The sequence below is a fragment of the Prionailurus bengalensis genome, chromosome E4 (assembly GCF_016509475.1).
Source record: "Prionailurus bengalensis isolate Pbe53 chromosome E4, Fcat_Pben_1.1_paternal_pri, whole genome shotgun sequence".
NCBI lineage: Eukaryota > Metazoa > Chordata > Mammalia > Carnivora > Felidae > Prionailurus > Prionailurus bengalensis.
The window spans coordinates 41690093-41714912 of NC_057360.1; the positions used below are offsets into that span (position 1 = coordinate 41690093).

The 24820-nt window shown below is 54.2% G+C and overlaps 1 protein-coding gene across 2 annotated transcripts; it reads left to right on the forward strand.

The window, feature by feature from the left end:
* Positions 1-9521: 9521 nt before the first annotated feature.
* LOC122476459 (proline and arginine rich end leucine rich repeat protein) lies at positions 9522-23119 on the forward strand. Of its 2 annotated transcripts, none has more exons than XM_043569123.1 (3): positions 9522-9696; positions 17062-18041; positions 20583-23119. In XM_043569123.1, exons 2-3 carry the CDS (start codon positions 17078-17080, stop codon positions 20756-20758), a joined length of 1140 nt encoding a protein of 379 aa, XP_043425058.1. In that variant the 5' UTR covers positions 9522-9696; positions 17062-17077; the 3' UTR covers positions 20759-23119. The 2 variants fall into 2 exon arrangements, with proteins under 2 accessions (XP_043425058.1, XP_043425059.1); XM_043569124.1 differs by having other exon boundaries at positions 9530-9686.
* The last annotated feature ends 1701 nt before the right edge of the window (positions 23120-24820 follow it).

Consider the following 24820-nt stretch of genomic DNA (forward strand, 5'->3'; position numbering starts at 1 on the left):
TGTCTGTCTATGTGTGTATTGCCCGTTTTAGACTGTGAGTCAGCTCTCAGAGTAGAAGAGAGCAAGTCTCCTTGCTTGCCCCATGGAGCCCTTTGAATGGACCCCAAGGCCCCCTGCCACCCTCGCAGGGCACCGACTGCGGGGAGGGAGAACAAGGAGGTAGCCAAGCATGGCTGCTCTTAGCTCTTTCCCACACCATCACCCGAGAAAATCCCTTCTCACACTGCTTTCGGGAAGTGCCAGTCTGATGGGGGAGACGTGGCCTCTGTCTGGGGACACGGTCAAGCTGATAGCCTAAGGGCCGAGCATGCCACAGGAAGAGTGGACATAGGAGACCCAAGAACAAACCACAGGCAGATGAATGTGGGTGGAAGGCAGGGTGAGTGGAGGAGCGGAGGGCCTGCTCAGGGGGCCCCTTTCCTTGGCGAAGGGATGCTTACTTGCACACAAGCTGGGTGGCAGCTTCGCTCTCTGGAGAATCAAGCCAGGGCACAGGCAAGACAGCTACACAGGGGCAGGGCTCCCCCTCCTTTCTGCTTCAGCCTACTGCTGTGTGTCACCAGCCCCAGGAGGCTACAGAAGCGGGGGGGGGGGGGGGGGCACATGGCTTGAGGCAGTGGGTGGGATTTCATTTGCACATGGCTTGAGACATCCTCCGGGAGCACTTCTGACCCAGCAGGCTGAGAAAGCAGGAAGCTGGGGGCCGGAGAACATTCTGGCCTCCATCTTTGCCTCTGGCCGGGTCCTTTCCCTTCACAGGGCCCGGAGTCAGGAGGCTCAGGGACTCAGAAGGGAGCCAGGGTTGGGCAGCCTTGTGGCTCAGCCCCTGAATAAGGCTGTGATTTGCCTCTGAATAAGGCCAGGGCTGTGCATCAAAGGTGGAAGGAGGTGGCCCAGGGCGCCAGGAGGGAGATGGGACATGTTCCTTGAGCCGCAGGCCAACCAGTCATTTTTCTCAGACTTTGCAAAACAGAATAAAGGAGACATAAGAAGAAAGAAGGCTGAGGCTTGTGCGGCAATGGAAGAGGTGGGCGAGCGTCCGTGTCACCTGCTAGAGAAGAGATGGGAGTTCTGTTATTTCAGTAAAAACCACAGACCAGGCCTCCAGAGACCAGGGTTCCAACCTAGCTTGACACCAGGAATGGCGTGGGCAGAAACTGAGTCATATCATGTTTTATTAATTAATACCCCCCCACACACACATACACACACACACACACACACACACACACACCCTGCAGATTACCATTCATTCTGTGAGTACTGTCAGTATAGTGTAGACAGCAAGGACCTTGGAGCCAGGCTGCCTGGGTTCAAATCCTGGCTTCAACATTTAGTGACTGTATAATATTCTGTAAAGGGATGATAGTACCCATTCCTGGGGTGGTTATGTGGATTTCACAAGCCAATGCAAAGTGCATGCCTGGTGCATAGCAAGCTCTTGGTAAGCGTTAGCTGTTCTGATCCTTACATATCTGTCAGGTCCTTTGCCAGGATCTGGTTTTCTTTTCTTTTTTTTTTTTTTAATTTTTTTTTTAATGTTTATTTTTGACAGAGACAGAATGCAGGTGGGTTAGAGGCAGAGAGAGAGGGAGACACAGACCCCGAAGTGGGCTCCAGGCTCCGAGCCGTCAGCACAGAGCCCGACGCGGGGCTCGAACTCACGAGCCGCGAGATCACGACCTGAGCCGAAGTCGGACGCTCAACCGACTGAGCCACCCAGGCGCCCCATCAGGATCTAGTTTTCTGCCTTGGAGACCCTCAGTCCCACAGAGGGGGTAGACAGGGAAGTGAACAGTAACTGCAGGAACAGAGTAAGCACAGTACCAGAGCTGTGGCCTGGGGGAGCACTGGTGGGAGCACTCTGCCTGTAGGGATCAGGGAGAGTGCCATATAGAAGGCAGTATATGATATGATTTGGACCTTGCAGGGTGAATAGGAGTTCCCCAAATGGAGAATAAAGGAAGAAGGACATCTGAAGCCAGGCTGAGCAAAGGCCTAGAGACGCAAAAACCAGGAAGACCTGATCTCACCAATCTGGTGCTCAGGTGCTAGAAGAACTATGGAAGGAAAAGAAAATGGCAAGAAAGCGGGATCAGACGACGGGGGGGGGGGGGGCCCAAGTGTCCTGCTAAAACGTTCGAATTCCATCCTGTAAACAGGCGACAGACACTGCAGACGTCTAAGCAAGGGAATTGCATGATCAGGTCTGTGTTCTGGGAAATAACACGCCTCGTGGGTCCCGGAAAATAGATTAGGAAGTCAGAAGGCTGCAGAAACACGCAGGAGGGGTTTGCAATGACTCAGCAAACACAGAGGAGGAGAAAGTATTCTTAGTGCTTCCAGGCGCACTGCCGGATCACACTGGGGCCAGGGCACAGGACACTGGAGACCAGCCGCGTGTCAGAACGCTACCAGGTCCTGGGGCTCCAAGAAGGGATCCGGTCAGGCACAGGTGCCTGGGGAGCTGGTAAACCAGGCAGAGAGGAGAAGAGAGGAGGGCGGGGAAGTGGTGCAGGTCCTGGGAAGGACACATACTAGGGGACAGCTGCAGCACATGGACAGAGTGGTCATCCCTACACACGGTGGGAGAGGAAAGCACTGTCAGGAGAGGATTCTAGAAGGTGGAACACCTGGGGAAAGGGGGGGTTTCTGGACAGAAGGAGAGGTGAGCAGGGAGGTGTAGATATGAAATAGCTTGGCGTATTCCGGGCGCTGTGACACAGCCTCAGAGTTTGAGAAATGGGGCTGGGGAAGTAAGCAGAGGTCAGAGCATGGAGACGGGGCTGCATCCTGTGTGCCTGTAACTGTCGGCCAAGGGCGTGGGCCTCGATCACTCATGGTGACAGCCTTTAAAAATACAGATCGGCCTGAATCAGAGGCTGGGGCCTTTAGGCATTTTTAAGAGCCCTCAGGTGACTCTGACATGCACTATGGGGGTCCGAACCGTGGCTGTGGAGACAGGGAGCCACTGAAGGGTGAGCTGGTGAGACCTGTGCTTAGCAGGAGCCAGGAGGGAGGGGCAAGGCAGGGAGACCCGGAAGGAAACTCCAGTAGTGGTCCAGGCACATGGCAGGAAAAGTGGGGGGTGGGCGTAAAAGCTATTAAAGAGGGGCACCTGGGGGGCTCAGTCGGTTAAGCGTTTGACTCTTGATTTCAAGAGGTCTCATGGTTGGTGGGATTGAGCCCCCCGTCGGGCTCTGCTCTGAGAACGTGGAGCCTGCATGGGGTTCTCTCTCTCTCTCTCTCTCTCTCTCTCTCTCTCCCTCTCTCTTTCTCTGCCTCTCCCCTGCTCGCACACACTCTCTCCCTCTCAAAATAAATAAACTTTAAAAACAAAAGCCATTAAGGAAATAGACTTGATCTTGGGGAGCCCATATGGAGGGTAAGAAAGACAGGAACTGAGACTATTTTAGAAAGGAGAAACTGAGTCCTAGGTCAGTGGCTCTCAACAGTTTCAAGTGTGAGGATTTCTTTTCGACATCAAAAACAAAAACAAAAATATCTGAGGATAGTTACACTTCTATGAATAGAAAACACTTAGTGACACCAAGCTGCATAGATCTGGAGATGATTGTTTTAATATTTATCTCTTTTTGAGAGACAGGCAGAGCACAAGTGGGGGAGGGGCAGAGAGAGAGGGAGACACAGAATCCAAAGCAGGCTCCAGGCTCTGAGCTGGCAGCCCAGAGCCCGACGCGGGGCTCGAACTCACGAACCGCGAGATCATGACCTGAGCCGAAGTCAGACATTTAACTGACTGAGCCACCCCGGTGCCCCGGATCTGGGGATGATTTGAAAGGATTTGCATTTTTATCTTTCACAACAGCACAAATGTACACAAACAAGGACGTTGGAGGCAGAACAACCTGGGTTCAAATCCTTCCTCTGCCATTACTAGACGTGTGACCTTGGGCACTGTAGCACCTCAGTCTCTCACCTGTAAATGGGCATGACAGCAGTACGTGACTCATGGAGCCGAATGAGGACCAGAGTTGTACGTATAAAAGAACGCCCGGCACCTGTAAGCCTCCACAAGCTTTAGATATTACTTTCACTATTATTCAGTTTACTTTTTAATGCTTATTTTGAGAGAGAGAGCGCCAGCAGGGGAGGGGCAGAAAGAGAGGGAGAGAGAGGATCCAAAGCAGGCTCCGTGCCATTTCAGAGAGCCCGACGTGGGGCTAGAACCCACAAACCACAAGATCAAGCTGGTCGCTTAACCAACTGAGCCACCCAGGTGCCCCGCTGTTATTCAGTTTAAAGATGATGCTTGGTGCCCACGTGGATGTGAGGACCCCCGAGGCCATATATGGTGGCTGCCTTGCTCCTGCCCTCCTAGATCTCGTGACACGAGGCATAACTGACCATGCAGGTCCGTAGGCTGGTCATTGTCACATGGCCGCAGCACGGCCGTGGCCACGTGAGGCAGTGTCATTAACAGTCTGTGACATGGCGCAGGGTTGCACTAGCGACTTCTCAGATTATACCCGGAAGCTGAAAGTCAGATCCAGGTGCTGCGACTTGTGAAAAGCAATGTTTACAACATAAAATTAAGTTAGACCAGAGTTCCAGGATGGTGTGATCGCAGGACAAAAGAGGCATCCCGGAATCTGGGCGACGGCACCTTGGAAGGCAGAACGCGGTCACCACTCCCTTGAGCCTGGCTCCTCCAGCACCCGAGGAGCTCCAGAAGCAACGCTGACCGAGCGTCCCCAGGTCAGCGTGTGCTGTCACACCAGCTGACTGTGTACCGGGACTGCTCAGCTGGCCCACAAGCCGACAACCATGGACAGGATCGTGGACATCGAGTGCAAAGGGACTTCAGGGTCCACCTGTCTCAGTAGGCTCACCACGTGGCCGACGGACAATCCGTTTCTTCCGCTGTCTTTGCACCCCACCCCCCCCTTCCCTCTGGTTAAAACAAGGAGACCAGCTCTGTGCTCCCTGCCTCAGGGCACCCAGGAGACGGAAGCAGCCTACAAGGGTCACTGGCTTCATTTCCCACAAGCCTGCGCCCTTGGGGTCTTCTGAGCATAGATATAGTGTCTTGCCTAGAAGTAAGGGGGACAAGGAAGCTTCCTCCCCCAGAGAAGAAATGGCCCCCGGTCGGGGCCAGGTGGGGGGAGAATGTGGGGCTCTGTGGAATGTAAGGCCCTGGTAGAGAGCCAGGCACCAGCACGTCTCCAGGAGGAAATGGCAGTCCCGGAGAAACTTTGCGTCCTCTCCGTACACAGCCTCAGAAGGTGGCAGAGGGCTGCCCGCCCGGGGGCCTCGGCGATGAAGACCGTGCATCCCGGGTGGAACGTCGGCAGGGAACCGTGGGCACGCCCCACCCGGACACCCTCCCACCCAGGCCCTGGCGCCCCACAAACTCACCCCAGCTGCTGTATATCCCCAGGGGGAGGGCTACGACGGAGGACCGAGAGTTTTCCATCGGGCCACTGACATGAGCGCTCAGATTCAGAAGTAAAGTCCAAGTGTAGAAGGGAGTTAAATTACAGGATCGTTTCGCTGCTGAGTCGACGGACTGCCATGGACACCTGTCCCAGAGAAGCCGAGAACACAGAGGCTCAGAGAGGACCAACGAGTAGCTCCGGGCCACCCAGGCCACACGGAGAGGAGGCAGAGCCAGGAGGGGACCCAAGCTTGTAAGGCTCCAGGCTGAGCACTGCCTACCTTACACATGGGGCAGGAGGACCCAACAGCTATCAGGAAGGACTGGTCAGAAAGATACGGGCCAGAGAGAAAGAGAGAGCGAGCCGTGTGCCCCACTATGGAGTGATCATCAAAATACACCACTAAGGAAAAATAAAATGCACGCTTGCTTCTACTTTCTGCCTGTGTGCGCGTTAAATAAACCCGGCAAGACCCAAGAAACTGGTTCGCTGATTGTCTCTTGGAGGAGACGGGACGACGGGGAGACAGGCAGGGGAAGAAGCCTGGTCCTTGTTCACCCTCGTGTATCTTTTGGATTTCGAATCAAGAGACTGTATTACCCATTCATGTTCAAAAACGAACATTTTTTTTTTTTTAAAGCGAGTGACAGAGAATCTCCTTGTTCAACCCTCTTAAATGTGATGAGACAGACTCCTACTGAGCACCCGGCGTGGGCCAAGCCCCTGGTGGGGGCTGTGGGTTTATGCCGTGATACACGGGATGCTGCCTCCAACCGCCAGGAGCCCACTTACCCCAGGCAACCCCGGCCCCCCAGGCTGGGTGGGGGGCGGGGGGTAAGTGGCCACAGGACGCCCACAGCTTCTCCCTGTGGCTCACTTGCCCAGACCCCCAGCCACCCTACGTACGCTGTGAGCCGCGGTTGGCGAGGCGTGAGGGTCCGTTCCAGGGCCAGCCTCTGTGTGCCCGGTGACCATGGGGCCGTCTGAGCCAAAGCTCCTCCAGGCCACACTGCTCCTTCCTGGCAGGGGTTGGGGCAGGGCAGTGGGGAGGTGGGGAGCCTGAGCGGCCTCCCTTCTGTATTTCTATGGAAAGGATCATACGCAGTCATGCCCTTTCTCCCTGGGCTGCAAGCGTTCCCTGTGCGGGTCAAATAAGCAGTGAGCCTCCGAGATAGAGTTTCAACCCGGGTGGGAAGAGCGAGAGGGACCTGGTGTAGTCCACCACATCGGAGAGCTGCCTCCCTCCCCTGCCTCTCCCCCTACATTTTCTACCCCACATCATCCCCCAGCCCTATCCTAGGAGGAAGCAAGCGGGAGCCAGCATCTCCGGACTTTCCACCGCTCTCCCCAGCATTGACCTCACATTGTCCTTAACACACCGGGGGGAAGCTGCACCAACCGGGGTCCCCCAGGACTCCGGGACAGGAAGCTCTTTCTGGAGGAGCCACATCTTTCTAGAGGAGTCTCAAGGTCTGGCCGTACGAAGCCAGTGAACCACAACATGCTCTCCCAGCTGATGTTTCCAATGAGCCCCGAGTTATCCCGGGTGTGGCCTGGGCAGGACGTGGGTTATTGCCTTAGACGAAGATATGTTCAAGACCTGCTCTCCAAGGAGCTAGAGTAGCGGAACTGAGATGTTAGCCCAGGGTCCTGACCCCAGATCTCAGGGTCTCTTCACACTCGCTGGAGGAGAACGCTTAGTACAACCTTAGTACAACCTCACATTTCCAAAGGATGAACTGAGGCCAGAGAGGGAGAGAGACATCTCTAAGGTCACACAGCGAATGAGAGGCAAAGCCTGTTCTCGAGAACCTAGTCCCCTGTCGGCCGCTGTGGAGCCGGATATGTCCTCTGTCAAGGGGATGAGAAAGGCAGGTTGGTTGAGGTGACCCTCCTCCCTTATAGCATCCCTGATTTGCCCCAACTCACTTCATTGCTCAGTCGCTGCCCCTAGACCACTGCTTGTGGACGCAAAGGTCTTGGAGAGCAGGCAGGTAAGTAACTGAACGGGGCCATCGAGCCCGTCCAGTCTAAGACGAGACAGCACAAAGCGTGCTGATTATGTTGCACGGGGAAGTGCTTTCTCTCCCTAAAAGCTTCAAATCCAGTTTTAAAAAAATATTACTGCTTAAAAGCCTTCCAGTGAGGGGGGCACATGGGTGGTTCAATCAGCTCAGTATCGGACTGCAGCTCAGGTCACGATCTCTCAGTTTATGGGTTCGGGCCCCGCGTCGGGCTCTGTGCTGACAGCTCAGAGCCTGGAGCCTGCTTCCGATTCTGTGTCTCTCTTTCTCTGCCCCTCCCCTGCTCACACTCTGTCTGTCTCTCAAAAATAAACTTTTTAAAAAAATTTAAAAAATCATATTCCAGTGGGGTTTGGGGGAGGGGGGAACACGGAGGGAACAAGGTGGGCCGCGAGTTGGTGAGTGTTGAAGCTGGGTGCTGGGCCTATCGGGTTATTAATACTATTCTGCGTAAATGTGTATAGGTTTTAACTTTGCCACGAGAAACAGGTTTTTGCCAAGAGAAACGCAAAAAACACGTTGGGTCCTCAAGCCACGTTAGATCCACGGGCCACCCGTGAGCAAACTCTAGGCACTCCTGAATATCCTCCTGGCCGTCTGTATGCTTCACCCCGATTCTCTCTGCTGAGCCCAGGATAAGGCAGACGAAGAAGGGAGCGGGGGAGACGCACGGGCTTGTCACGGCTTGGGGTTGCTCACCATCAGGGAGCAAAGACTCTGGGATTGGATGGACCCTCATGAAAAATGGATGCAAGTCACAACCCTGCCCCATATCCTGTATAAGCCCTCCTCCCACCCCCCTGCCCACCCTTCCTGTGCCTCATGTGTCTTGCTCGTCTTTCTGGGACTCGACGTACCACCCGCCGCAAGCAAGGGAAACGAGCAAGTCTAGGGTCGGCTGCGCTCAGCCTGCAGGAGGGGACATACGCCACCTGGGTGAAAAATAAAAAGGCACACGTGGCCTGGCGCGTCCAGGGTTAAGGTGGACCTAGAGTTCTGCTGGCTTCCAGCAACACCTCCCCAGCAGGGCGTGGGAGGCACAAGCTTTAGGGTAGAAAGGGGGTGGGGAAAGAAGCAGTGGGTTTCGGTTCCCTCCTCCACGGCTTAGGCTGACCACCAGGCACCGTAATCTCGCTCCTAAACGCGAACATCTTCCCAGTTTATCAAGTGCCCTCACATCCGTGATTTCATTTAATCCTGCCAACCCTGTGAGGCAGGTATTATCCCCACTGCACAGATGAGGACACTGAGGCTCCAGGTGAAACTGAGGGACTTGCCCGCCATAGCACCGCTCACGAGTGGCAGAGCCCAGGGCTGCTGATCCTAATGTCAGCGTTCCTCCCTCTATCCCCCGATGGGAGGTGGGTGGAGGGAGTTCCTCGTCACTAGGCGCCACGGCTGTCTCTACTGTGATAGAAAAAGTGAACCAGGAGCAAGGGACCGTGACTTTAGGTCTTACGTCAAATCTTACTTCTGCCCACCTTTGCTGTGTGACCCCAGGCCGGACTTTGCCGTCTCTGGTCCTCAGAGCATCCCTCCAGCAGCCAAACCGAGGCCATCTTCCTGCCAGCTCACTGTATGGCAAGACCCCACTCCCTTCGCAACCCTCCTAGAGAAGGTGGGAAAGGGCAGGATGACCGCTGCTCGGGAGACACCCCACGCCCCTCACTGGTTTGGGAATTTAACACCGCGGGAGCAACCCGGCAGCAGAGGCAGGGCGATTGTTCGGAGGAGGCATGAAACAGGCTGGGGCTGGACCCAGCTATGCAGCTGTGGCCTGTACAGAGGTTGCTTTTCATGCCTGTTTCCTCTGTTCATTTGGCTTGTTTTCCAAACACGGGTCAAACAATCTCCCCCCCAAGAAGCAGCAGCAACAGAAGGAAATGTTATTAAAAACGAGTCCGTTAGTGGGCATGGTGTGTGGATGAAGTCTTTGGGAGTTTTGGCTGCCAAATAAAGACTTTATTGTTGTCATTCCTCCTTTCCCAAGCTCCCTCCCTCCCTCCCTCCTTCCTCCTCCCTCCCTCCCCTCCCTCCTCCTTCTCCTCCCTCCCTGCAATCTGCCCATCCCTCCCCCTAACCTAACCTCCCCACCCCACTAGGATCTGGTACAAGCAAAGTCAGGCAAACACAAGCGGGCAGGCACCACCGGGAGATCAGAACTTCTAGCTGGCTCTCTGCTGCCACAGCTCCACCGAAGGGTGGGGGAGGAAGAGGGGGAGCCTTGCCTGGGGAATAAACCCACAGCTCAGAGGAGAGGCAGGTGTGTGCAGGTAAGCCCAGTGGGGAGATGCGGGGGGGAAAGACCCCTTCCTCCAGCAGGTTCCCTCCTGTTCTGTCCAGCTGATGTTACTGATCTGGTCTCTACGTCCTCCTTGCCTCCTTCCTTCCTCCCACCTTTTTGCCTTTCAAATGAGCTCCAGTTAGCCTTCCCCATTTCTTCTGCGCCCTCCTCCACTACCTTCTCTCCCTCATTCCGTGCCTACGTATTTGCCTGATGCAAAAGTCACACCTTGTGGGCGCCGATGTCTGCCGTCGCACAGGGAGTTAGGCTGCACACAGTGTTCCTACACCTCAGGTGTTTCTATGGAAACCCGACTCTAGAACCCATTTCCTTGCACCTTTCGCATACTGTCACGGGCCATCACAGGCGCACACACGTCCCAGGGAGACCGCACTTTCCCTGCACACTCACGTCAATACACACACAATATGAAGGTGTCCTGTCCGTCCCCTCTCTGACTGCATCCGACGTGCAGAGCTAAACCACATAGTGACTGGTGCCAGCGCACACACACACACACACACACACACTCAGCCTCTGTCTCTCTCGGTCTCTCCGTCTTGTCTCTCACCCTCTCACATGCCTCCCCAGCTGTAAGAGCAAAGAGAAAGTGGGTCTCCCACTGAGATAGCAGAGCCAAAAGAAAATCATGTGTCCTGAGTGAGGCCGAGCAGGGAGGAGATGAACCAGGGCAGGCGCTGGAAGGGTTGCTTCGTTCTTTAGAAATGAATTGGGTAGGAGGGAGGAAAAAAAAGTGCCTTTCCAACTTGCACGGTGTCTTCCCAATAGCTCTGAGTTTCCCTCTCTGGTCCAAACCACTTGGCTTTTGGAAAGAAAGGGAAGAGAGCAACCCAGCTTCTAAGCCTTGGAGGTCCTACTTCCCAGCTCTGGGGACAGTTCATTGATTTTTTTTTTTCCCTGTGGGCAGCCAGAGAAGATTTCTCTTTAAAGCAACTTCAAAATCATCCCAGCTTGGCGAGGGGTCCTTGTGGCAGAGGGCAAAAAGACAGTAATTCCTCCATCGGTCAGGGAGGGGGAGGTTGAAGTGGATAATCGAATGGGTCCCATTTCCTAGTAGGTTGGACCCCCTCCTCCACAACTCCCCCCACCTTATGCCTCTACAAAAGCAGAGAGAGTGCTCTCCCAGGACAGGTAGCGGTGGGCAGATCAGGGTTGCCAAATGTGGTCGATCTTCAAAATTACCTGTGGGGGAGGGGGAGCCTACTAAAAATATAGACCTATGGGATGGAACCCAGGAATCTACTGTTGTTTAATACTCGGGGGGATCCTGATGGTCAGCTAGGGTTTGAGCACCTGAATGAGGGGCCTGAGAGAGACCCATGCCTGGGCAGTGTTAGCTGGGCAGAAGGGCTGTGCGGTTTCCTGGACAAGGACCGGCGGTGGAGGACCTCCAGGGTGTCCTGAATGGGCCACCCTCTTCCGAGGAGTGGGAACGTGCACCTGAAGGGACAGGGAAGATCTGCTGTGGGCCTCTTCCTTGCAAGCTGCGGCAACCATATCATAGGGAACCTTCCAGAAAGAGAGTTCCCCCCAAAATAGCTCCAAAGAGCTTATGTGTCCTCTCACTTGCTAATCTGCTTGAGCACTGCACTGGGCCCTTCCCCATCCCTTCTAGATCCCCTCTCCTCCTGCCCAACAGCTGTCTGTTCCGATGTGCTCAGAGGATGGGCTGAACACCAAGCTCTGCACTCCCCCTTCACCTCCCCGGTGGGCAGCCCCACTTATGGGGCATGTGAAGGAAGCACATCAAGGCTGGAAGAGGCCACAAAAAGCCAGGTGCAAGAGGTTGGGAGGGGAAGTCATGGATCACAGGGGGCTCCAGGGCCTGCTAAAGAAGTGAGCCTGTACCTTACCTGGTCAGCATCCCTTCACCTGCTCTAGAAAGACTTCAGGTGGGGTTAGTGAATTGGAAAGACAAAGTGAACCTTCCCCCAGGCGGCTGGGGAGCTTCTACGGTCTCCAAATACTTGATTCTAAGGCCCAAGTGTGGTCTCAAGGACCCCAAGGGAGGAGGTTGCTGGGTGTCTAAGAGCTGGGGGAAAGCCACCAGCCAGTACCCACCTGGGAGAATCCCTACCTTTGGGTAGAGGGCAGGGTTGCCCTCTGGCCAAGTTAAAGAGACCCCATTGCTTCGAAAAAATGTCAACAACAGCTTAACATTCACTGAGCACTCACTTTAAACACATTTACTTATTTAACCCTCAAAGCAATCTGCTAAGAAGGGGTTAATGTGCCCACGTTACAGATGAGGACACTGGAGGTTGGTAGAGGTGGGAGGTTTGCCCACGGTATCCAGCTGAGCAACCGAAGAGTTGCAGGGTTGAGACCCAGATCTAGATAGAAGTGCTGAAGGCATCAGACAGATTCTTCTAGGCTTTCTTCAGGGGGTGGAGATACCGGGAGAGGGAGGCAGAACGAAGGATACGGGGAGGCGACAGGCTGTCAGAGGAGGACCGTCATCCCGTCCCATTTTGTCCTTAGTCCCTTGGAATGGAAAACTTGCTCTTCTGGACTAGTGGCCTCAGACCAAAAAAACTTCATTGTGTTTACACTTTGCCTTGTGGTAGACGCTGGGGAGACAGATGGTCTCTCCATAATAGTGTTATATTTATTTTTAGTATTTGTTGATCTGTGGTTCATTTTAAAGTCGCTTATCACACTTGTTTCTGACAACAGCTGAGTGAGGAATAGAGGGATAGGGAAGACTTGTTATCTCCATTTTACAGATAAGGAAACTGAGGCTGAGGACAGGGCCACGTAGCTAAGTAGCAGAAGATGGGCTGAGAATTCACAAATCTCCCTCCCCAGCGCCCCAGTCAGGCTCCCATGTATTCTGATTCACCCCCAGCTGCATCAATAGTGTGTTGAATTCATCATGCCTCCACAGCCCTTTCCTCACCTGACGACCACACAAGTCCACACAGCCCTACTTGGAGGCCTTAAAAGGGGTACAGGCAGCCTGAGGCTGTCTCACTCCTCTGTTCACAAATGATCACCCGATTCTCTTGACTTCGTCCTTCTGGGCTTCGGAAAGAGAAAAGGGGAGGACAGCTTTCAAATGTCTGAGTTTAGAACGGAAAGAAGGAAGCGAAGAAAGAGGGTCATCCCAATGGGCACAGCCCTGGGGCAGGGGGCACCCCCATTCTCCGCGGCAGGGATGCTGGCCGGGTTAAGCCACGGAGGCTGAGGGGTGACCAGCTAGGCAGGAAATCTGACAAGAAAAAAAACTACCAATGAGTACAGTTGACCCTTAGAAAAACTCAAGGTTAGGGGTGCCAGTCTCTCCCCCGCCACTGCACAGTTGAAAATCGGCATATAACTTTTGATTCCCCCAAAACTTAACTACTGAGAGCCTACTGTTGACCAGGAGCTTCACCGATAACATCAACCAACAGTGGATAAACACATGCTTTGTATGCTGTATGTATTATATGCTGCATTCCGACGATGAAGTAAGCTAGAGAAAGGACCATGTTATTTTAAAACATCAGAAGGAAGAGAAAATACATTTACAGGGCTGTACATAGATATATTGAAAAACATCTGCGCATCAGCAGACCCGCGCAATCCAAACCCGTGTTGCTCAAGGGTCGACCGTAGCGTGGAGTAAACCTTCTTCTGTCAGGCCAACCTGACTTCCAGGCCGACCCCAATCCCACACTCTCCACGCAAAGCCAACTACCCTTAAACTTGCTCTTACTGACTTGGCAAACCCACGCGAACCTCAACCCAGCCCTGCCCTGCGTCTCAACGTTAGTCCTGGGTTTCAAGCCTTAAATGAATGAATTCAGGAGCTAGGTAGGGATGCGGGCTATCTCACTTTAAAAATCAGAGCTTCCCTAGAGAACCTACTCTTTTATAAACAAACAGATGAATATGTGAAACCCCTGCCCCTTGTAGAGATTTCAATGTTCTACGACATGCCTGCGTGTGTGTGATTTCATTTCATCCCCACACACATGAGGAGCCTGGCGCCTGGGGAGGAGGGTCCGAGCCAGAAGTCAAGCCCAGATCTCCAATACTTGGAACTGAAATTCCAAATGAGAACTCTCGTAGGAAATGTTTTTAACTGGAGAGAGTGAATGTTGGGCTGGGCTTTGCCCCCGTGAAGCAGCAGGTCTCTGAGAGCCCGTGCCCAGGACAGCGGGAGGTTAGTGCTTGTAGCTGGTTAACAGGCGCCCATTGACTAAGCAGTGAACACAGCCCAGCAGAACGCTGCGAAACGCCCAGAACGCTGGGGCGGTGTGCTTGCAAAAGCATACGAAATTTAAAAATCACGCACCCTTATGACCCACCCTGAGGGAGTTTTTGATTGGACAGAAGGCTCTGGAAGGCAGGAACATAAGAAAGTGTGACTTCGGGCTTTGTTGGGGGTTGGGGGGGCGGGTTACGACTCCCTTGGAGTCTAGGGACCTCCACCCTGTCACACAGATTCTGCTTTGGGGGACGTAAGACATCGCTGTGTATTGCCAGGGCAATGGCTGAGCTGTCGGGACCTCCCCCTCTGGACAGTTAGGCTCCAGCAGGAAGAGGCGTTGCCTAAAGAGAAAAGCCTTAGAAATGAGCTCTGTTTTCTCAAGAAAGAAGCATGGGCGCGCGCACACACACACACACACACACACACACACAGAGTGGTTGAGCCGTGGGGCTAAGAGAAGGGTTGCTGAACAGATCCATCCAGTGTTTCTCCACGGAACAGGCACAGAGAACTTTTCCCCTAAAACCTCCTAATGGCTCTGAGAAGAGCGATCTTTGCTGCAAGCTCTGGACCAGCTTTATTTGCATGACTCGGGGCCCAGTACCTGGTAGACGCTTTGGGTGACAAGGGCAAGGAGGGGAAATAGGGAGCCCCACGCAGCCAGTGCTGGGGAGCCTTTTGCTCATTTCCAGCTTCCAGGTAATTGGAAAATAAAGACGTGTCAAAACAAAAAGGGTCACGAAATTGGGGGCTTTAAAAAATGTTTGTGTTTAGCATACGGACCCTTGAACCACCCCCTTGAAATGCATATGACTGTGCTATTTTCAAGAAAAGCACAGGGCTAGTGAACTGTTAATTCATAAATCATCAGTCAATAAGGGGTACGGGCCCCGGCAGCAAGACTCAAGTTCAGTTTACAATGAATGTCTTCTCTTTCCAGTCCTTTGGGGACTGTTGGATCCTCAGCTGGAGCTAACGTCAAGAATCTAACTGTGGGGTTCTTTGTGGTAGGAGGCCCGGGGAAATGGCCCCCGTGGACCCCCTTGGAGGAGCCTGCCTGGGGAGAGACCCCTCTGGACGGAGGTGGAGGGCAACAGAGGCTGCAGGGCAATCTCTTACCTCCTTCCTGCTCATCTGTCTTCCCTCCCTCCCTCATTCCCTTCCTGTCCTCCTTCCTTCCCCCTCCCTTTACCCCCCTCCCATTCTCAGTGTACTATGTAAGGACAGGCACGCACGCACATGGCATGTGGACCATACACATAGGTGTATGGTACAGAGAGGGGAGCGTGTGTGTGTGTGCGTGTGCGTGTGTGCATGAGAGAGAGAGCAGACTAGGTGTCCTGTATGTGTGTGTGTGTGTGTGTGTGTGTGTGTGTGTGAAAGGTGAAGGGAGACACCCTCCGCCCCTCAGGGTTGAGCTCTGCCCTCTCTCCCTCTCTCCTATTTCTTGTCACCCTCGGTGCCTCCTGAGCACCTGGCCCAGGACGAAGCAGCTGGTGCCAGGCTTCTATCATCTTCCTTTGAGCAAAGCCAGCAAGAAGCATGCAAGGGGGGAGTCTAAGCTGATGTGGGCTCAGAGGAAAGACAGCAAGAGGCCTGGAACCGATGCAGGGATCCCAGGGTCCAGATGCAGCTGGGGACACTCGGCAGCCCGCTCTAGCTCAGAGGACCCCAGCAAGCCTGTCCCCCCGTGCCCCAGACCCCAGGAGGGGAGGGACAGACCACCGCGTTGTGAGGAATCAGCAAGGAGGGCCTGGGGAAGCAGTGTGGGAACTGGGACCCTGGCTGCAGACCAGAGGGGAGTGTCCTACGGCTGATGGCCCTGTGGAGGGGAGGGAACAGGAAACCCCTCCCTGCCCCCTTCGCAGCCAGGGGAGGGGAGGAAGCCCGTGGGAGCTGCCACTTTCTGTCTGCAGCCCGGGTCTATTGCTTTTTCTCCAGCTTAGGTCAACGCAAACCACGTGACTCCCTCTGAAGGGTCATCAGAGCCACTGGGAGCACAACCCCCAAATATCCTTCAGTGACCTACTCCGCTATGTCACAGAGGCTAGCGGGAAGTTCTTCTTCATATCCTGTCTCAAAACCACCAGCTCCAGTGGATATGGGGGCAGCAGTATCATGTCCGAAGAAATGAAAGTGATTTCCCCACAGCTTTTGATCCCTTCCCTGTTTATTTTCATAGGAGCCTCCACATCTGGGGAGAAATTCTTGGTATGCCTCCTGCTGGCAAAGACCAGCGCTGAGCACAGGGGTAAGGAGTGAGCAGGGGCAGACACAAGATACAAGCGTGTCTACAGCACTTTCCTTCCTTTCCAGGACCTCCACGAGCCCTGCTCTGGAAGGCAGGAGACCTGGGTCTTTGTCCTGGGCTTGCTGTTAAACAGCTTCCTGCCCTTGCTTGGCACACCGCTTCTTCCCTCCAGTGCTTAATTTTTGTAAACAGTGGAGTCTGGGCTTGATTGGTGGATTTCAAACCATTTTTAGCAACACAACTCTTCTTTCAAATACGCGCTTTGGCCAGTCCTCTATACATAACAGATTTGAAAACAAAGGGACTGCTCGGGTTGGCACGGGGGTGAGGTGGGGTGCCTCAGATCCGCCCACTCGGTCTCCCTCCCTTGGGGGTGCTCCACAGAAACAGAGGCACAGTTTGAACACCACTGGGTTACGGGATCTCTAAGGACGCTTCCAGATGGAACACTTAGGACTCTATGTTTCCTAACATCCCTCTTACAGGAACAAGGATGATTTTCTCCTGCTGCAGATAGGGAGACCGAGTGCTAGAGAGGTTAGGGTTAGGGTTAAGGTTAGGGGTTAGGGGTAGGTTAGGGTTAAGGTCTTCTCCAGCAAGCCCCAGAGCTCCCGATTCACAGCCAACGTGCTTTCTGTAAGGATGGCTCACCCTTGCCAGAGCAGGCTTAACATACTGAGCAGCTAGGCCTCTGGGCCAGGGGTCTGGACCCTCAAGCCCTTGTTATTTTCCCATCTGCTGGATACGGGCAAATGAAGAGTGCTTCTACAGGCCCCTCCCACAGCCCCCCTGGCACCCATCCTGGCCAACTCTAGCCACCAACACAGGGCCCCTGACTATGGAGGCCCAGATGGCTAATGATCTCATGTGTCTCCTCCCTGCAGGTACATCACCTGGATCATGAGGTCATCCCTCTGCTGGATCCTCCCACTTCTCCTCATCTTGGCCTCAGTGGCCCAAGGCCAGCTGACAAGACGCCCAAGACCTAGGCCCAGGCCCAGGCCCAGACCCAGGCCCACACCCGGCTTTGTTCAGCCCCATGAGCCATCAGAGCCTACAGACCTGCCCCCTCCCCTCCCACCAGGCCCTCCATCTATCTTCCCTGACTGCCCCCGGGAATGCTACTGCCCCTCTGACTTCCCTTCTGCCCTCTACTGTGACAGCCGCAACCTTCGAAAGGTCCCCGTCATCCCACCCCGCATCCATTACCTCTATCTCCAGAACAACTTCATAACTGAGCTCCCAGTGGAGTCCTTCCAGAACGCCACGGGCCTGAGGTGGATCAACCTGGATAACAACCGAATTCGCAAGATAGACCAGAAGGTACTGGAGAAACTACCCAGTCTGGTTTTCCTCTACATGGAGAAGAACCAGCTCGAAGAGGTGCCGTCAGCCCTGCCCCGGAACCTGGAGCAGCTGAGGCTGAGCCAGAACCAGATCTCCAGGATCCCACCTGGCGTCTTCAGCAAGCTAGAGAGCCTGCTGCTCCTGGATCTCCAACACAACAAGCTGAGTGATGGCGTCTTCAAGCCCGACACCTTCCAGGGCCTCAAGAACCTCATGCAACTCAACCTGGCCCACAACATCCTGAGAAAGATGCCACCCAAGGTCCCCGCGGCCATCCACCAGCTCTACCTGGACAGCAACAGGATCGAGACCATCCCTAATGGCTACTTCAAGGGCTTCCCCAACCTCGCCTTCATTCGCCTTAACTACAACAGGCTGTCAGACAGAGGGCTGCCCAAGAACTCCTTCAACATCTCCAATCTGCTGGTGCTCCACCTGTCCCACAACAAGATCAGCAGCGTGCCCGCCATCAGCAACAATCTGGAGCACCTGTACCTCAACAACAACAGCATAGAGAGTGAGTGGGGGTGGGGCAGGGCCGCGGCCACGGCCACAGCCAGGGAAGGGGAGGTTCTTGTTGCCTCAACCGTTTCTTGGGAGCACTGGGGGGGAGGAGGTGGAGCCAAAAAGCACCCCACTTGGCACTGGACTTCAAATCTTGACCGTGTCACTTACTATCTGTATGACCTTGAAGAGAGAGGTCAGCTCTACAGAAGTTTTCTCATCTGTAAAGTGAGAATGGGAATAGTACTTTCTGTCACAAAGTCGATATGAGGATTTGGTAGGTTAACATCACGTGCCTAGAGTACCATGCTTGGAGGGTAACAGCTTGTCTTCCTCTGTCCCTTCTCGTTAGCCCCAGCTCCTCTGCCCTCCGGATCTACAGGTGGTAGGGTTGACACGGAATAGAGTCATGGACATTCTCGTGAAAGCGGAACGGTGACATTTAAATGCCTGCCCTGAAATGTCCTGGGCCTGTCTGCCGCAGAAGCTGTGATAGCAAGACTAAAACGAGGTTTAGAAGAATCTCTTGAAGATGTACACAGACTGGCAGCCGCATACTCAGGATAGGCAGCTGGCAAAAAAAAAAAAAAAAAAAAAAAGTGGCAGCCAGAGAAACATGTCAGTGTGAAGGCTCTTTCTGAATCTATCTGGAAGGCTGGACTATTTAGTCATAGAAGATAGTACATTTCAGGCAGAATTTGCCTCGGCTGCACTTCTAGGATCCTGGGCTTTGGATAAAAATCACAGCCCAGAAGAAGAGGCTGGAAGTCCCAGTTTTGCTTCGATCAAACATGTCAGGTCCGAGTAGAGCCATCAACAGAAAGCTTTAAGAACAAGGGAGAATCCCATCTGGTCCTTGAATAAAACCAGGCTACATCCATACCAGGAACGCAGCAGCTATGGGATGAAGGGGACCGAGGGAAAAGGGACATAGCCCCGAAATCATATCAGCAATCCTTAGTTTCCGAGCCCAAGAATGAGAGGGAGATCGTTGAATTTCGACAATCTTGAAACAAATGAATGGGAGACCAGTCTCATTCACTCATCTGGAATAATTACAGAAAGTGGGGGAGGGCTTTCTTTTTTAAGTTTATTTATTTTGAGAGAGAAAGAGAGTGAACACAAGTGGGGGAGAGGCAGAGCGAGGGGGAGAGAGAGAATCCCAGGCAGGCTCATGAACCATGAGGTCACGGCCTGAGCTGAAGTCTGCCGCTCACCCGACTGAGCCACCCAGGTACCGCTAGGGGAGGGCTTTTTCAAAGGTTGCAAAAAAACAAATTCAGGAAAAGGGGAAACTCTAATTTTATCCTGCAGGTAGTAAGCTGATGGCATGCATTACCCCCAGAAAGCTAGATGGGTCGGGAAAACAGGCAGAAAGAATACTTCAATAAAGGGCTCACAGGTTTCGATCGGGTTATGGAAGAGCAGGCGGCTAGCAGATAACCAGCCTTTTGAGGCTGAAGTCCGAAAAATCACACCCCCTCCACAGGTACCCCTTACCCCCAGCCTGTCTCCCGTGTCGCTGACAGACAGAATGGGCGGGGTGAGCCCTGGGTCAGTGTGATAACCACGTTCTCAGCAATGATCTTAATGCTGCCACCTGCCCCGTCCTTTCCAGTGTGCAAAATGCCTTCACCGGCATTCTCTCATCGGAGGTGAGGGGCAGGTACCACTGTCCCCATTTCGCGGATTTGAACGAAATGTCAGGGTGGCAAGGTGACAGGCCAAAGTCACAGCGGCCATAGGAAGAAAACCCACGTCTGTCGGGGCTCTTTCTGCTACTCTGATGAGGAATTGAGAGGAAGAAGGAAACCAACATCAGCAACAATGATGCTGACCCCACAGATGATGATGAATGAAAGAGGCAAGGTTTAGGGAGATTAAGAAATTCATTTGGAAGGTGACATATCCGATGTCATCTGAGCAAAGGTGGAATCTCGTTTTCCATTGGAAAGCCGACCACAGCGTGGCCACTGCTTGCCTGCCCAGCTTATCGCCCTGGCGCATCTCATTGTACCATTTACTACTCCCGGATGTCGGACGTCGCCGTGAGCTTTGCGGCCTCTGCAACTCTATCAGAATAGGTCACTCTATCAGAACACCATCCCCCAGGTCTCCACCTGCTGTGGTCCCACCCACGTGTGAAGGTCCAGCTCGCAGTTTACTTCCTCCAGGACTCTGCAGAGTGAATTTCCGCTAACAGTGGTTGATCGATTCTGACTTAGTTCGTTCTGCAAATGAATAGAGTAAACCCATTCACCCAAGGTCACGGCTCCCCAAGGTCAGCCAATCCCAGAGAAGAGAACTCAATTTCTTTTTTATGTATTCTATTTTATTCTTTTTATTTTTGAGAGTGGGGGGAGGGGGTGGAGAGGGAGGGGCGGGGAGAGATGGACAGATCTGAAGCAGACTCCCCACGCTGACAGCGGCCAGCCCGGGGTTCTTATCCTCAGCTGTCCTTCCCCTCTTCCTTGCTCGTGTTTGCCTCCAGCCCCGTGTGTCCCAACCCCCCACCCACCTCGCTGGCTGACTTCTCTCCCTTCTTCCTCCACAGAGATCAATGGGACCCAGATTTGCCCCAACAATCTAGTCGCCTTCCATGACTTCTCCTCGGATCTGGAGAACGTGCCACACCTGCGCTACCTGAGGCTGGACGGGAACCACCTGAAGCCGCCCATCCCACTGGACCTCATGATGTGCTTCCGCCTGCTGCAATCCGTGGTCATTTAGGCCTTACGCTGCCCCTGGGTCTCCTCTGAGCGCACTTGAATGCTAGTGGCCCACGTGCCGGTGCCCACCATTCGTTTTCTCTTTGTTTCTTGCTCCCAGCTTTGCCTTTCTCGTCCCACCTTCCTGAGGCAGGGCCTAGCCAACACACGCCGCTGCACCGGCGGCTTCTAGAGCAAGACGCCTAAGGGCTAGATGGGGTTCACTCCGCTCACAGACACCCACAGCACACCCAAACCTCTAGCCCCAGGAGCTAAAGACTTCACATCCTCTTCTGTCCTCCTCCTCCCTGTCACTGCTGGGTAAGTCCGGGCCATGGACTGACGGCGGAACTTGGTCCTGGCCAAAGCAAGCCGAAGACGGTCGGGAGGAGCCCAGAGGTGAGGTTCGGCAAGTCCTGCTGGAGACGCCGCCATGATGGACAGCTCCGGCCCCAGAAGGCCCCTTAGCCAAGGATCCCGCCTTCTAACACTGCCACCCCACCTCCCTGCCCACTGACACCACACACATCGTGCTGGCTCTTTACCGCCTGTGTTCTCCGGCAAGGAAATGCAAGGGAATGGCCGAAGGAGGGCAGAGGGTCGGGGTTCCTGCAAGGATCCACATCTGGCAGTCTCTTCACAGGGATAGCTGGGGCTCTCCTCAGCACACACCCTTCTGGCCGGGCCTCGCTCTTTGCAGAGGAAGGACAGGGAGGAACAGCCCAGGAAAGTAGCTTTAAGAACTAGGTATCGGCCAGCGGGTGAGGGGAGGGAGTCAAGAGCCCTGGGGTTGGGCCCTTGTGGGTGCAGATGGTCCCACAGCCCCTTGCCCATCTAGACATGAGGCTAGGCCTCAGGCAACACAGTGTCCACGGGGAAGGGTGCAGAGCCACTAGCCCTGCCCCGCCATCTGTTCTCAATCAGTGTGGACGGCCCAAGCCTCTCCAAAGCCCGGAAGCAGTTCACGAGAAAGTGTTCTGGGAGAGGCGGAGCACCTGGAAATCTCCCAGAAGCCTCCTCCACAAGTTCAAATTGGCTTCCCCCTCTAAGGCAGACGCATCAGTGACACCTGGTGGCTGGTACAGGTCACAGCTGGCTCCCGTCTTCCCCCTCGCCTCTCTCTGGGGTGGTTTCACGAAGTCAAGGAGCCGGCCTCAGGTTCCAACTTGAAGAGCCAGGGGGGAAGTGCACAGTCTCCCTCTCCTCTGGGATGCAAAGGGCGCGAAGGTACAGAGGCCTTGAGGCCAGGGGCTGATTCCTATCGTGGGTGAGCACAAGTGGGAACCTTCAGGAACGCAGGTGAGGATATGGCTCGTTCCTGTTTGCTGTCTGACCTTGCCGGCCCCTTCTGCCCTCAGTCCCCACATCTGTGCGCCGAGGCCTCTCCAGCATTCATGCTCTAGTCTGCAGCTCCACTCTTTAAACCATGCTCCAATTATCTAATATTATCCCTTTCCCTTGCAGTAATTTATTCCCTACCTGGACTGTCTCTCCCCTCACAGTTCCCCACCCTCCCTGCCTGGGCCAAGTGAGGGGCTTGACCGGCCTCCAAGCAGAGCCTGGGCCCCACAGGACCTGCTCCCATCCTCTGTCCCTTCCGCCCTCCAGGGGACGCGGCCCCTCTACAGCTCTCTAGTGTATATGTTGGTGGAGGTGAATGTTCTAGAAATAAGTAAGACACCGTGCCCACCCAGTTCCAGAGATGTTTCAGAAATTGGATCAAGCCGGGTCCTTAACTTCAAGAAATTCCCATTGTACTTGATCTCGTCTTTCTTGCTCATTTACGGAAAACGGGGCCCATTTCATCATAGCCTCCCCCCGCCGTGCCCCCCACCCCTGCTGTGCTCCCATGTAACTGCCTCATTCTTCCTAGCGGCAGCTGGTTTCTCCAAGGCTCCTGCTTGAAGTCAGTATATCACTGTGGCTATAAGCAAGCTCGTGCTAAGCCTGGATAAGCCCCCCTTCTGCACCTTCACACCTTGCAAACCTCAGCCCCTCTCATGGGGCCCTCAGGGGGAGCACAGCTCCTGTGGTTCCCCTGAGGGCAGGGGTCCTTTCTGGCCCTGCAAACCTAAACTGTTTCGCTCCAGCAGCAACACAATCGGCATCATCCCATCGGCCCGTCTAGATTAAGTCTGCTTCCTCCGTTGCTCCCTGCAGCTGTAAGCCAGAAGGGATTTCCCTAGGATTTGAGGAAGCCCCTCCTCCACACACAAGTTCATTCTTTCAGTGCCATTGACATCTACGCGTCCAGGTGTGTAAGTAGGTGTGTAGGTTACTCTACATAGATCTGTTCTTTCTCCAAAACCATGTTAACTTTGTGAAACAACTTCTACATCCCAACACGCTTCACAGCAGAGGAAATAAAGCGATATGAAAAATATCCTGCTTGAACTTGACAGTGTGAACACGTCAAGAGCGCCTTGGAGCTATCTTGCCACCCTTCTCCTCCCGCCGCCCACCCCTTTACCTGCTCTAAGGAGATGATGGGTGGAGAAAGGATCTGATTCCTAAGAAACTCTGAGAAAACCGTTCCAACGCCTTTTCTCGGCCAATTTCTCCCCAACTCACAACGGTCAGAAAACACGATTCCTAAAGTCAGATCGGCAGTCTGAGAGTTACATTTGAAGCCCAAAGGCTTGGATTCTTTCAACCCGCAGATATCAAATTGTTGGGGGCCTCCCACAGGCTCGTTACTGAGCCAGATACCGACAGACACAAAACAGTCACCGTTCCTGACCAAGGAAAACTTCCGGTTTAGTTGCGGAGATGTAGTTAACAAACACGGAAGAGTGGCAAAGCTATATCAAGGGCCGAGAAGAGAGATTCTACAGGCCACGCAGAAGGGCAAGAACCGGGTGCCCAGAAATCTGCCTTCAGATAGAAGGTCGATTTCAGAAGTGGGTTCGGGATCCTCCCGGCCTACACCATTTTCTTTAGGCCGAAAGCTGCCAGGTAACTGCCTCACCCCTTAATACCTGCTTTAGTTCAGTGGACATCGACTGTGTGCAAGGTTCCCAGCTCAGAATTAAGGGTAGGCCATATCCTTGTCCGTGCCCTTGAGGACTTCTTAGCTTGGTAAAGGGGGAAATCCTTGGAGTTATTCCATGTCCTAAGTGTTCGTAGCAAGGCAGAGTACAAAGAGCATGGTGGGGAGGGCCTCTACCCCTGTGGAGGGACGCCAGAAGGACTCCTATCTTTTGAGCTGGATCTTAAGGGAGGAATCAGATTTTGCACGGTGGGGGAAAGGGCGAGGGGGAATCACATAACCAGGAGAGAAAAGCCAAAAGGTAGGAAGGCATGGAGTATATAAAACCTGCAGTGTGTGTGTGTGTGTGTGTGTGCGCGCGCGCCCGAGAAAGGAAGAGGAATGTGTTTAGGGTCACAGAGTGGCCTGCCTCAGCAGGGAATATATACACGTTGTCCAAAAAAGCAGGAGGGTTCCTGAAATGTCCACCCCCGCCCATGCAAGGGGCAGCAACGGGGTCAACTGGCCAGAGTCCTGTCCCCGCTGCCTGCCACCTCCTTTCCATCAGCATGCCTTGTGCTTCTCCTAATGAGACATGGGGATTAGAAGGGCCTCTGCACCGCCCTCCCCGTGTGCCACAACCGCATGACGGTGAGCGGGCTCCCACGGGTCACACACATGCACGGAAACTAGAGGGTGTGGAGGGAGAGCTTGTAAACGCGGGACCGGAAGCTGGGACGGGGTCTGGGATGGGACTCCTGAGTCCGAAGGGGGCTCTTTGCCGGGATGTGGGGGAGCCGGCGCGTGCGCCCTAGGAGACTGGCTCAGGCTGCGGGGCCTCGCCGCCTCCTCCTCCGAGTTGGCAGAGCGTGTGGGAGGAACAGTCGCGGGCCAGAGCCGTCACGGAGAAAGTGGGGAGAGTGGGAGCAGGCGGCAAGGGGAATGAATGAACATTCGCATTTGCCTTGCTTGCAGGGAATTAATGGCGTGGGATGGGGGGGGTGGGGCAGAGCCCAGCCTGACTGGGGTCTGGGATGGGGGAGGGTTAGTCTCCGCCTGCAAAGCTGTGGAGAGAAAGTGGGGGAGGACAGCATGCCAAATGTGCCATCTGCTTCC

Coding starts and splice junctions, on each gene's coding strand:
- LOC122476459 (XM_043569123.1), top strand. CDS start 17,078: ATGAGGTCATCCCTCTGCTGGATCCTCCCACTTCTCCTCATCTTGGCC. Junction 18,042..20,582: donor CAACAACAACAGCATAGAGA/GTGAGTGGGGGT, acceptor CTTCCTCCACAG/AGATCAATGGGACCCAGATT.